This window comes from Saccopteryx leptura, chromosome 5 (genome assembly GCF_036850995.1).
Source record: "Saccopteryx leptura isolate mSacLep1 chromosome 5, mSacLep1_pri_phased_curated, whole genome shotgun sequence".
NCBI lineage: Eukaryota > Metazoa > Chordata > Mammalia > Chiroptera > Emballonuridae > Saccopteryx > Saccopteryx leptura.
In genome coordinates, this window is record NC_089507.1 from 25,839,434 (window position 1) to 25,853,871 (window position 14,438).

Below are 14,438 nucleotides of genomic sequence, written 5' to 3' on the forward strand. Positions count from 1 at the left end.
TTTCTCAGAATATTGAAATCATAACTCTATTTTTTTCTAAGTCTTAGTGTTGTTGAGAAATCTAATACCTTCTGATTTAAATGTGATTTCCCCCCCTCTTTTTGGAAGGCTATTAGGATTTTTGTCCTTATTTTGAATATTCCTGACACTCTGACCAGCTATACTGTTCTTTTTTTCTTTGCATGTATTGTCGTAGGCCTTTTCAGTCTGGGACTTCAGGTCCGTCCATTGCAGGAAACCTTGTAATACTTTTTTTTTTTTTTTTTATAATTTCTTTCTTTTTTTTCTCTCTCTCTCTAGGACTCATATTAGTTGAGCATCTGGACTGAATTGTCAATACTATTAAGCTTTTTTCCTATTGTCTCTTTGTCTTTTTGTTGGACCTCCTAGGAGATTTCCTTAACTGCTTCTTCCTACCCTTATACTAGTTTTAAAAAATTTATGTTGTCATATTTTAATTACTGTGAGGTCTTTTTTATGGTCTGAAAGCTTCTTTTTTAAAAAAAAAAAAAAAAAAGAGAATGATTTTTTAATTACTTTTTTTTAGATTTTATTTATTTATTTTAGAGAGAGGTGGAAAAGGGGAAGAAGCTGGAAGCATCAACTCATAGTAGTTGCTTCCTATATGTGTTTTGACTGGAAAAGCCCATGGTTTTAAACAGGCAACCTCAGCATTTCAGGTTGACACTCTATTGCACCAATCACAGGTCAGACTAAGAATGTTGATTATAGCAGGACCAGGTGGTGGTACAGTGGATAGAGCATTGGGCTGGGAAATGGAGGACCCAGGTTCAAAACCCCAAAGTTGCTAGCTTAAATATGGTCTCACCAGCTTGAGTGTAGGCTTACCAGCTTGAGCGCGGGGTCACTGCCTTGAGGATGGAATCACAGACATGATCCCATGGTCACTGGCTTGAGCTCATAGGTCGCTGACTTAAAACCCAAGGTCACTCGCTTTAGCCCAACATTGCTGGCTTGAGCAAGGGGTCACTTGGTCTGCTGTAGCCCCCACCCCCAGATCAAGGCACATATGAGAAGGCAATCAATGAATAACTAAGGTGCCGCAACGAAGAACTGATGCTTCTCATCTCTCTCCCCTTCTGTCTCTCTGTCCCTATCTGTCCCTCTCTCTGACTCTCTCTCTCTCTGTTAAGAAAAAAAAAAATGTTGATTATAGATTTATATGATATTTTCTTTTCTTCCTTTTGTTGGCTCTACTTTTTTTTTCAAGTCCTTTATTTGTGTTTCTTTACTCTCTAGCATTATATTAGAGGCCATCTCAAATGTCTGACCTCCTTAACTATTATACTGAAAAGTGAGATATTATCTTTGGAAGCTTTATGTACTTCGATTGAGCTTATGACAAGGGCTTGATTCACTGTCCATGACTGGGCTAGGGCAGGGCTTTTCGGGGTGGGGAACAGCGGGAGGAACACTAAACAGTTCACTACCAATCAGTTTTTCTCTTCTGGTGTAGAGTTACTCTAGAGAAGAAACCTCACATATTTTGCCTGAGATGTTAAACAAGTAACTATGCTACTTACTTGAATTTTGTCTTTACTCATTTTGTTCCTTTTTAACATCAAGAAGAATGATTGTCTTTTCAACCACACAAAGTATGAGTATCAATGATCATAATAACTAGCAGCCATTAGCACTTGAAGGTGCTAATCAAATGTTGAACCCATCAAGATAAATTTTTGCAGTTAACTTCTGTGGGTATCACAAATCTTGACTGCAAATGTCAGTTCTTTCCGTGGTTAGTGACATCAGTTAATAGAAAAACAAGATGCAGGAACCTGCAGATGCTTGTTTTAACAAGTAAATGCAATGGAGCTTGTGCAAGATCTCATTTTGCAAATGTTACCATGTTCTTGGGAAGCCAGAGAGAGAACAAATTTAGACTTGAGGAAAACAAATGTTAATGAGGCTAAGGAGAAATATTTTGGTGTTCCCCCCCCCCCCCCGCCCTGGCCCTGAGAAAGAATTTTCCTACATATCAAAAGGAAAAAAAAAGTGCATTGGTCCAGTGATTTAGCATTACATTTTTTTCATGAGTTTAACTAAGTACTTAAAATGTACACAATGTACATTCTCCATTGATCTTGTCCACTTTTGGGGACTCCTGCACCTCCTACTTGCTGATGACAGTCAAATATGCCTATATGATTTTTCTTCTAAATTTCTAACACATTTCATAAAACTTTCCTGAGTTATCGCAAATTCAACAAATCCAAAATCAATCAAATTATGCAGTTGTTGAGGCCCTGGCCAGTTGGCTCAGTGGTAGAGTGTCGGCCTGGCATGCAGGAGTCCCGGGTTCTATTCCTGGCCCGGGCACACAGGAGAAGTGCCCATCTGCTTCTCCACCCCTCCCCCTCTCCTTCCTCTCTGTCTCTCTCTTCCCCTCCCGCAGCCAAGGCTCCATTGGAGCAAAGTTGGCCCGGACGCTGAAGATGGCTCTGTGGCCTCTGCCCCAGGCGCTAGAATGGCGGTGATTGCGGAGAGTGACGCCCCAGAGGGGCAGAACATCGCCCCCTGGTGGACATGCCGGGTGGATCCTGGTCCGGCGCATGCAGGAGTCTGTCTGACTCCTCCCCGTTTCCAACTTAAGAAGAAAAAAAAATTATGTAGTTGTTGAGCCTAAGGTTTCCCCTAAATTCCCCAACTCAATTAGTTGTTTTACCATCTGTCCAGTCACCTCAACTGAAAGTTTTAGTCATCGCCCACTACCAAGCACAGTCCTTGCACCAGCCGCCAGTAACTATTTGTCAGACAAATGAATGGCTGATGGTCCAGGCTTTCCGTTCATCTCCCTCTCACTGATGACTCAGCAGGTTCTGTCCCCTCTCTCCTTCCAATCTGCTCTCGGTGCATCTCCTTCCCTGGCCTGCACTGTTGCTGTTCTATGCAGGCCCCCCAGGCTCTTCACTCTTAACCATCTGAATCATCCCCATCCTTCCAGCAGAGGTCTGGCCATGTTTTAACTTGGTTCAAAAATACTTAGTTTCTCTTCTCTGTCGGCAAAAATGGAATCCCCACTTCTTTTCTTGACTCCCTGTAATTACTACACCCTTCCCTTGCCGCTTCCCTGACTCACTGACTGAACCCTCCTCCAAAGCCACCGGTGCTTGATCACTCTGTGTCATTTCACGCCTCCCTGCCTTCGAGCGTGTCATTTCCCACGCTGGGATGTTTCTTCCCTCCACTGTGAGCAGACTCAAATCCTGGTCGTGCTTTAGCTCCTAACGCACACATCTCCCAGGCCTCCAATTAGTCCTCAAAGCTTTTGTAGTACTGTTTATTCATACTTCCGCTCTAGCGTTCAACACTGTCTGAGCTGTATTTTAATAATTGGTTCATGCGTCAGCCTCTCTTCAAAGTCCTAACAAATTCTAGGCCCAGCAAGTTAGCTATACTAAATGACATAGAACATTTTTCAAACTGGTATAGAATAAAAACCATGTATACATTATTATTGAGAATCACAAATGTTTCAGGAGTTAAAAGAAAAAAAATTAAATTAAACCAGAGTCTTTTGTGTTGAGCAGAGGCTGAAAAGTATTAAAACAATGTGAGTCATGATGTGATATGGACTCCTCCCATGACTCATTCATCTCAGCGAACTGTATGAATCGGGTCGCTGCAAAACTAGATTTCTCCTGGAGAATGCGCCCATGCTCACACCTTAGCCGGCCCTCCGCACACTGCTCCTTCCCTTCGCTTTCACACTCTTCCCACCACAAGCCGCCTGGCAGTATTTAGACCGGTGGTGGCATGCATCCTTTATTCTTATTCACTAGGTTTGTGTTTCCCCATCCTGGTCTTCCAGATGTCACGAATGTAGCCCCAAGAACAACAGGACTTCAGACGAGGTGACGAGGTGACGAGGTGACGCAACGCCTGGGGGAGGGAAGTGTTCCCCTTCGCAAAGCGTTCATTCCGTTCCAGTACCTGGGACAGAACAGGAGCCTTCTGGAACGCACTGCCCTCTCCCTGGCTCTGTGTTTGCCCTGATAGAAGAAGGGGTTGGAAAGGAGGCAGCCGGCCCTGCTGGGTTCCTCTGCAAACCCCATGTTCTTCCGGCATCAAGTCTCGCATTGCAATACTAATAATGTGCTAACAGAGGGGCCGCGGTGGAAAGACCGTGCTGTATCTACATTTTAATTCTACACGGTGGTTCGGAGAAAGCCACTTTTCAGGTTGGCTTTCTTTGAGTGAGGGGGATTTTATCCAGTTAGGGGGAAATTATCAGAGTAAAGAAGCCAAGTCCAAGTACCTTATCTCAACCTGATTGGCTAAGAAGGTACTAATTAACCTTACCTATCCAATGGTAACAGACCCTGCCCCAGCAAAGGGATACTTTTAACTCTGTATTATTTAAAAATTATAAATACATGCTACTTATAACCATAAAGACCCTGCAAGTAATCATATCCAGGTTCAACAACTTATAGCCAATCACATTTCATCTATACGCACCTCCAGCACTCTCAGATTATTCTGAAGAAATTCAAACACCATATTATTTCATTCCTAACTAAAATTTTAAGTATCACATAGGAATGTCATTAGTGGTACTGTTCACACAAGTTACCTTTGATAATAAACTTCTCGTCTTACCACGGAATCGGTATTTTGTTCCCTAGAAACTTGAAAATCCTGTGGGACCTCCATAGTGCCCTGACTGTGTAAAACTGACCTGCGCAATGGGATGGTGTGAGCTCGCCCTGGCCCTGTGGTTAATCTGTTCTGTACACAATGACACCCAGGGTGCAGGAACGCCCCTCCTTTGGTCACCTAGTAACTTTTCACTGGTCAACAAGAAGCTGAATAAACTATTATGTTGCGGGAAAGTGCTTGGCTAGCAGACTTGGATCCTCTCCTAGATTTTAGGAGAAACAACCATCGCCAAGTTGGAATTTGCTAAACCTTTAGGCTTTGCTGGCAGGAAAGAGGCATTCCACTCTTGGGACATAAAATGGATACAGAAGATATGGGCTCAGGTAAACTAGGCCAAACATTGAAGCAGATTTGGAGACAAAACCTGATGCTGACGCAGGCACTGCTGGGCCATGAGCAGTGTGGAGGGGCTGGCGGGGCCCCCTGGGCAGCCACAGTGGTCTTCCTGGGTCAGGAGCTCAGCGGGGCCCTGCGTCAGCTCCTGGAGCTCACTGCCGGCACCCTGCGCTCCACCTGCCAGCAGCTGCACGCCCTGCTCGACCAGGGGCACCTGTGCACCTGGACACAAGGCAAGTGTTTCTCTCATTCTCTCTTTCTCTAAGAACTCTTGATTGGGTGGCCACTCTGAGAGCGGTCAGGGAACACACAAAGGAGGCGATGGCAGAGTCTCTGTCCACAAGGAACAAGTGACATAATAGGGCAAAGATGAGACAAACACACTCATGCAAGGGAAATTGAGGCCAGTTCCACTAGAAACATACAAATAACGTGTGCCAAGGCTTCAGAACAGACAGGACCCCCTTTTTAGAGTGAGGATACAGGACTTCTGCTAAATAAATGTGATCTTTCAATGGAAGCTGAAGGAATGAATTGGATGGGTGCAGCCAGACATTGTGGAACTTAAAAGAGCATTCCAGGCAGAGGTATTATCTGCAGGGTCCCAGACTTAGAGGTAAGAAAATATCAGCTTACTTTGAGCCAGTACAAGCAGTCTTTCTATATTGGAATATGATATTCTATTTTTAGACTTATTTGAGTTTGAACTTCTGAGTTGCACTAAAGACTAGAAAAACTGGGGTGAGCTGGGATATGGAATCAGACCCCCCTCACACACACACACACACACACACACACACACACACACACACACACACACGAGTTCAGGTTCTCGGGGATAGGCCCAGTCATGAATGCTGAGAACATAGCACATGGGAAACATGTTGCCTTCTGAACATGATCTTAGACAACAGCTACTCTGGATAAGAAGGTGGGTGGCATTATGAACCCCAGTTCTAAATAATACAGTGTCAAGGCACATGGGCAGGTCTTATTAATCAGTAATCTAAGGCAGATAATTTTAAGAAATTCCATCTAGAGGGCAGTTAGCAAGCGTCTGGAAAAGCTGTCCAAAGACAGCAGACCCAGAGACCATCAGCTGGAACTCCCAGCCAGGATTCAGATCTCTGCAGTGAACTCAGTGTGCTCCTAGGCACCCTATGAAGGCAAATAGTTATTCATAGGAAATGATAAGGACTCAGTTATCAGAACAGAAGGTCAAAAATAAACACAGATGCAAGACAGTAAAACAAGTTGTCAGAATTGGAGCCCAAAGTTAAGTCCAGACTAGTGAAAGGATGATTTATTGATGATTCTAAAAACACTAAGCTACGGGGCCTTAAATATCATAGTTCAGGCTTCAGAATTGAATTCTGAGGACTGGGGCATGGTTAAGACCGCAAGACGGGCTCAGGTGACCTCAGCTGTGAGGAGAGGAGGAATGAGTAAGAGAATGGTAAGAAATGGAGATGAAGTGAGAGATAATTATGTCACATCAGATCATGGTGAGAGTCTACACTAGAGTGAAGAGGCTTCTTGCTTCTATTTAGTAGTTTTTCAGTAGCTGCTGCAGTTTCTAGTCAGAGAATCAGCATAATTAGAGCTATTCTTTGAAAAACTCATTTGAAAATTGTCAGTGATCACAAGCTCAGCAGGAGAAATAGTATAAACCTGATCCAATTCTCCTAACAGCAAACAAAATACTCCATCTAGCATCCACACCGGCAGAATAATGTTCCTAAGGTATGTCTATCCAAGTCTCATCTATAGTGCTGTGCTAAATTTTAGGCAAATAATTATAAATGGATAAATGATAAACTATCATACATTGAAAGGAGAAAGAACAAGTCTCAAAATCACACCCAGTAAGGAATGACTAAGGGAGACGCTGACTTCAATTAAACAGTCTTATGGGGAGGTTGGAATATCTGTCTTCAAATATTCAAAGAATTTTCACAAGCAGAAAAGATTTAATTTACCATTTTTTTTTTTTTACTGCATTAAGAAGCAATTTGTCCCCAATTCCCACACGTGTTAAGAGAATGACAGTTGTACAAATGACTTTTCCGTCTGGAGGGAGATTGGTTTAAATGCCCACTAAGGACTTTTGCAGGTTTCTAAGGTTATCTTGTCATATACCTCGGTACATGTCAGCGGAGAAATATAATTTGGTTGAGTTTTGTATTTATTCTTTTTCTGTGTCTGTCTCTGTGTGTGTTTGTGCGTAGAAATGGTTACTTTCATAGACTGCCTCATGAAAATAAATGAATCTTTGGGGAGCACTGCTACACTTCTAAAGAAAGAAGAAAAGCAGATGTGTATTTTATGCGGCGTGCGTGATGAATGTGCTCCCCGGCAGACAATGTCTGCCATTCAGGATATCAAAGCAACAGACATTGCTGCCAGAGGGGAACAAAATGTCATAGAAACAGCTACTGTTTCTCTCGCCAATGGTGAGGGAAGTCATTACACAAACCAGGACCAGTTAAAGGAAAATGAAACGCACACAAGTTTGGAATCCATGGAAAAAGAAAACAACACATCACTGAATGAAGATGTAACAGGGCAAGAAGAGTCCCAGGACAAAATGTTCTCAGATGATGCAGAAAATGGAGATGATAAACAAATAGAACACGTGACGACAGTGGAGACCACGAATGGCAACAAGCAGGAGATGCCTGACATCATCCAGACAACAGAAAGAGAAATTCAAGAGAGCTCAGAAGAGCAGAGAGGAGAGACGACCACATCCTCAATAACATGTGAGATGGCCGATAACTATGTGCACGGTCTTCTCCCCAGTGACTCAGAGAGTCTAAAGCAAAAAAGTAACATAATGGAGAAGGAGTAAGTAAATCCAATCAATGTGAAAGAGGCTTAGATACGCCTATGTGTGTGTGTGTTTCTGAAGTTAATATTCATAATATGCATACATGAATCAAGTTTCATATATCCATTTCAAATCTCCAAAAGAAATTGTGGATCAGTAATTCAGTTTAAGTTACTCTTACAGAATTCTATATGGCCACTATTACTGTTTCTTAGAGCTTTAGGAAACAAATGTTTTAAATGCTTCTTTAAAGGAGAAAGGAATTGACTATATGACAAAGTAGTTAAAATATATTATTGTCCAGGATAGGGACATGTAAAATCACTTTTTTTTTTCAAGTATAAAAAGAAAAAATCGGGAGGCTGCAAAGTGTTCAAAATTTAGAAGAGAATTGTCCAACCTCAAGTTTATTTTATTTACATTAAGTAAATTCTGAGATTTATTTTATTTACAAATAATCATGAGTTCTCATCCGGTATCTATAGAACTCTAAGGGGATTATGGATAAGTTTTGGGAAAGTCTTACAATTGACTGTATATTTTCATACCTACTTACTCTCCCTGGTCCAGAGCTTTCATTGGATTCTCAAAGAAACTGTGACTTCAAAAAGTTTGAAAGACTGATCTTTTTTTATAAATGACCTCATCTCTGCAATATAAGTGGGTAATTATCCCTATTTGTTCAAATAAAATATTCACAAGCCATATCTCCCAGCAAAAGCACCCTTAGAAAACAATGGAGAATAGAGAAAGAAATTATTGTTCTGGGAGTTAGACAGACTTACATTTTATCTCCTATTTTATTACAAACTAGTTCTCTGACTGGACATCTTGCTTTATTACTGAGCCCTGTTTTCTTCTTCGTAGAAATTGTATATGCTTTCTGGGATGACTCGGTAAAGTCAAATGAGAAAATCATGCGAAGGGCCTAGCACCCTGCCACTTGGCAGAAGTTCACACTTAGCTACATGTTAGTATGCTCATTGATTTCACCCCCAACAACCCTCACTTTCTTCCCCACACACCAACCTTCACTTATCCCCTCCCTGCCACCGTGTGTGATGCTCTTTAGGACAACACCACAAATGCATCTATGATCACATTTTGCTCCGTTTGACTTCAGCCATTTCATTTATAGAAGTGGTTGAGGTAGTTTAGCTGGGAGGACCCTCCAGGTCTGAAAATACAATAAATTCTGTGGGTGCCCCAGAAGTACATGCAATGTATGAAAGACCTCCACGGTTTGAAAGAATTATCGCCCTGCAAAAGAACTACTGAAGTAGTCAGAAAGGGCTGCCAGTTTCACTTGAGAAAAACATGAATGCCTCAGATTCTCACATTCAGAAATGACTCAAAGCATCGCGAGTGAGTCATCGCTGAATCACTCCCTCTCACACCTCCTTTAGGTGTTTCCTAGTTACTGGTTTCCTCTTCGAGGCCTCCAGACCAATTGTGCTTGGCTAGCATATTTAAGAAGAAGACTACTCTTTGCAACCCCGTAGGCTGGGAGGCCATCAAGCCACATAAAAGATGAGTGTCATAAACAAAAGCTAGCTCAAAATCTGTTGTGAATCCTTCCTGAATAGATTTTTGAAAAAAGCCTTTCTCTTCTGGTGTAGTTGTCCTAGTGTGTACAGACTCAAAGGGAAGCAAAACTAAAATAAACCTATGTGATTATTTTAGCGGCTGGAACCTGATCTATTCGATTAGGGTCAGGGCAATGGAAGCATTTACAGTTCTCCTCATCCTACTTAGTCTGTCGTTTGTAAGATCGTACAGAGATGGTTCCCAGGGCACAGAAGAGGGTCATTCTTGAAGTCATTGTTCAGAAATAAAGTTCTTCATTCTTTTGCTGGGTTTCTTTTTTTTTCATTTTATTTATTTTTATTTTAATTTATTGTGTTTACATAGATTCAAGTGTCCCATCAAATATATCTCCCTTCCCCCCACCCATGTTCCCCTTGATACCCCCTTAGCCCCCTACCCAGGGCCCTCCCCCTCCCCTCCAGGATTTGCTGTCCTGCTCTCTTTGTCTCTGTGTTATGTATACATAATTTCACTACTCCCTTTCCCCTCTCTGACCCCATCCTCTCTTCTTCCCTTTTCCCTCTGGTCTCTTTTACTGCGCCGCTGCCTCTATTCCATTCCTTAGTTCACATGGTTCATTAGATTCCTTGAAGTCATTCTTGAAGGCTGAGTTATGGTGTCCTGTACTAGAAAATTGTAGGGTGGTGGGCAAGGGGAAAGGTCACGTGAGACACCAGGACCGGGAACTTGGCTAGAACCGTCCCTTTGGAATAAAGCGACTGTCCGTCAGCCAGTGAGATTTCACCACTTTATATTAGCTCGACCACCCTAGAGACCCTTTAAATATCTCCCACTTGGGTCACCCTATGCGACTTCCCTGGCCTCTGTACTCAGGGCCAGGGAACCTTGTTGGGCGGGAAGCACTCTGTATTCAATAAAGCCTTTACTATTCCACACTCAGTGGCTACGGCCTCTTCCTTCTTCCTCCGCAGGGAAAAATACCTTACAAAAATGTTTATAATTTTCTGAATTACCATAATCACCATTATCAGCGAATATCTGTACCAATGGGCTGGGTCACTTTCTACTCCTTCTAACTTATGAGTTCAAAATTATAAATATAAATAAATGATCCTCTCTGCAATTTCAACATATTTTTTTAGATTTCTATATTAATGTGAACTATAAAGTTCAAGTTACTAATAACTGAAAAATAAAGACCTGGTAATTTAAAAAATGGTTACTAATGCTGTATTTCATAAAGCTTCTCTAATTTCTCTTTGACATTGTCTATATTGCAATCATTTCACTGGTATAAAATGAGAAGTAGCAAGAAGAGGAGTAACTCAAGCTGGCAATTTTAATGTGGAGATCTAACATTTATAAGAAGTTTAAATATTTTTATCTCATTTAGTCTCCACACTATTGTGGATTAGATATTACTTTTAGTATGTAATGCATAAAAAAATCAGGGCTTTGGAATGATTTGAGAAAGTATAATATTATATTAGGCAGTTTGAGCTTTTGTGTTAATGATAGATAGATTCCATTATTGACTCTACAACTTACCGTCAGTGTAATCTTCAGCAAGTTAAAAATTTTAAAGCTCAGTTTACTGATCTGTAGAATGGTGACAATCTACCTGCTTGATCCCATAGAGTGAGGATTAAGTGGAGTAATGTACAGCCTAAAGCCTGGCCTATAGAAAGAGCTAAAACATTATCTATTTTAATAATTATTATTGATGTTTAAGGTCAAATAAATGGCAAGTGACTGATCTCAAATTTGAATTCAAATCTATAGGACTAAAATCTTTGGCAGAAGTGACCGTATACAGAGCAGGGGTAACACGAGTAATTAGAATAAGCTCTAGGTCAAATACGCTTTTGGACTGATTCTTTGGGGATTGTAAATATTCTGTTTCCAATTACCTTGGTCAGTCATAAGTTCACCATACTTTTGTACCTTTCTCAGTTTTTCTAAAAAAAAATGGAATAAACATCATCACTTGATCTAATGTGTTTAGACAATTCTAATTTGTTCCTCTCATAATTTAATAAACTATTAAGGTATTAGTACTTGGTTTATTAAGAGAATTCAGCAATCTTCAGATTAATGTTGTGATGTGAACAAAACTGAGGAATGAATCAATCAATGATAGTAATAACAATAGTAACAATATTAACATCTAACATATAATACTGTGTTCTGGGCACAGATTTTTAGTTCCTCAACATATTCTCACAGCCTTCCTATGAAATTGGTTATTATTTTATTACCATGTTAGAGTTGAGGAAACTGAGGCACAGAGAGGTTGAGTATATTGTCCAAGGTCACAGAGGCAGTAAGTGGGAGAACTGAGATTCGCATGAAGATGATGTGAGCCTTGAACTTAGACTTCTATGTATTTAACCATTTAATACATAAATCAAATATTTGCAAAAATTATGTCATTTTCCCTCTGCAGGTATCTGGATGTGCTGAGTGATGATACGGGCCCTCAAGTGTCTTGTTACATCACGGCACCATCGTACCTTCTACAACATCTAGAATGCCGAATAACTAATAGCATGAGTTCTTTAATATTGAATGATAATGAAGAGTTGGTCAGCAATGTCATCACTGTGGAGTGCTCAGATATGGAAAAGAAAATTCCATTTCCAATATGCATTGCAATTCCATTTACTGCACGTTACAGGGGAAGTTACAAAGACATCATGGTGAAAGTGTGTGACATAAACCTTCATTCAAGTTACCTAACCCCAAGTTCCCTGGAAGGAATGAGAGGCAGTTACACGGTTGGTAAACCATTGGCTTCCTCTACACTTGCTGATCAACTCTTAAGAATTGCTTCGACTACCAAATTGTAGTACAGATATAATTACTCATTGGTTACAAATGAAATGGTTGATAGATTTATGCTAGTACACTCACTTTTTTTTTTTTTTTTTGCCAGCCACAGAGATTAAAGAACAGAAATTATTGGCCAGATTTAAGGATAGAGAACTTGGGTCTAAGACACAGCAAATTTTATATTTTCACCTGGGAAACAGAAGCAACACCACGACATATTTAGACTAGCTTTAGGCCGACATTTTTTTATTGTGACAGACCTCTGCAAAATTTAAGAATATTGGGATCCCCAGATGATGGTAGCTTTATTTTTTATCATTTATGGGCTTGGAAAAGACATTGAAAAGAACAACTGTGCATGTGTACGTATGCCTTGAGATAGTTATTAAGTCTATGAATCACGTCTAGTCCATGCATGGAGGACAGTGTAGGTGGCTGTTAGGATGTGAGTACTGAAGGATTCAAATGTGGTTCCTGTACTTTCTTGCCAGATGAACTTTGGCAAATTATGTAACCTTGCTAGACTCAGTTTCTTCATCTGAAAATGAACAAATAATAGTGTCAACTTGGTAGGGTCATTAGTATAAAATCAGAAAATACTATATACTTATGAATATAAATGAAAGCCTAAAAACACATATTAAGAGTTAAAAACAATCATTTTTCCAGGGTACACTTTACTGTAGAACTCCAGTACAGTTGTGGTCACAGATCTATATATTTTGAGGAAAGAATATAATTATCAAATGTAGCATAGATTTGATGGGAATGAAGGTTTAAGGTTCTTCTGTGGGCCACTGAATTTACTTTGAAACAATTTAAATACTTATATTTTAGCTTTATGTAAACTGTCAATATTTGAAGAGAGAGGCAGGGAATATGAGAAAATTCCATGCATACAACAAATTTTTTGCTATTCATCTCTTTTTTTTTCTGGTTTAGTCTGTTCTAAGTTACAAATAAGATTATATAGTTAAATATGAAAGCTAAGCCTGTTCTAATTATTTATTCCAATTCATGCAAATAATGCATTTTATATTTAGTCTGAGAAGGCTGTAAGTATAACAGCTCTTGACTGGGGCTTTTTAATATTGGCCATTCTGTCTGACTGTTGTAAAAGCAAGAATTGCTCGGGCACATGTGTTTTTCACAAAATAGATTCACAAGACATTTAGCAGATGAATAATCAAAACAAAAGAGAGAGAGACGAGAGAGAGAGAGAGAGAGAGAGAGAGAATGTGAGAACCATTATCCACTGGAAAAAATAAAGGCATCTACTCTTATCTCTATAGTATTCCAATGGTAGTTACCCCTATTTTCAGTTTAAGACAATTTAAATTCTCATGTTTCTCATAAGACATTAAGAATGCTAATTCTGGAGTCAGAGAAACCAGCATCAGAACCCTGTTCATGACTACCCTTGATAAAAGCCCTTCCTGTTCCCTAGAAGCTGCCGAATATGTTTGACGTGCAGGACAACCAGCCCTGGTTCCCAAAACACCTTCCTTTCTTACGTCTCTTCATTTTGCCTCAAGCCAATTAGGAACAGTCATCATGTCCTGAATTTTACCACTGACAGATTCATGCAGTGATATTGTGAAATCTTTTCCTTAGTCAGTTTCCAAATGATAGATTATTTTGCATTGTGATCATCCCTGAAGTGTTTGTGTGTGTGTCTGCACGATTATCCACTCATGACAGGGCGGAGCCGGCTGGTGTTCAGGAAGGCCTGAATAGATCAAATTATTTCTAAGTCTTCCTTCTCGTTTTAAGCTTTGGTTATTATCTGAGTCAATCATTTTTTTTTCCATTTATATACACTTCCTTTTTGTGTGGTGAAAGAAAAGCTCAAACATGTGCCTGCATACATATATATTATAAGTTTAAAAGTCACTATATTAAACACTATATTAAAAAAAGAAACACAGCCTGACCAGGCGGTGGCACAGTGGATAGTGTCACACTGGGATGTGGAGGACCCAGGTTCGAGACCCTGAGGTCACCAGTTTGAGTGCGGGCTCATCTGGTTTGAGCAAAGCTCACCAGCTTGAGCCCAAGGTTGCTGGCTCGAACAAGGGGCCACCTGGTCTGCTGTAGCCTCCTGGTCAAAGCACATATGAGAAAGAATATATGAACAACTAAGGTGCTGAAATGAAGAATTGATGCTTCTCATCTCTCTCCCTTTCTGTCTGTCTGTCCCTATCTGTCC

The 14,438-nt window shown here is 40.4% G+C and overlaps 1 protein-coding gene across 5 annotated transcripts in view; it reads left to right on the forward strand.

Annotated features, from left to right (window-relative positions):
• Positions 1-4,878: 4,878 nt before the first annotated feature.
• DTHD1 (death domain containing 1) overlaps positions 4,879-14,438 on the forward strand; it is a 50,720-nt gene continuing 41,160 nt past the window's right edge. For all 5 annotated transcript variants that reach the window (XM_066387043.1, XM_066387047.1, XM_066387045.1 and 2 more), the window contains exons 1-3: positions 4,879-5,252; positions 7,248-7,866; positions 11,844-12,174. In XM_066387043.1, coding sequence (XP_066243140.1) covers positions 4,982-5,252; positions 7,248-7,866; positions 11,844-12,174 — 1,221 coding nt within the window. In that variant the 5' untranslated portion in view covers positions 4,879-4,981. The remainder of the gene's footprint in view (positions 5,253-7,247; positions 7,867-11,843; positions 12,175-14,438) is intronic.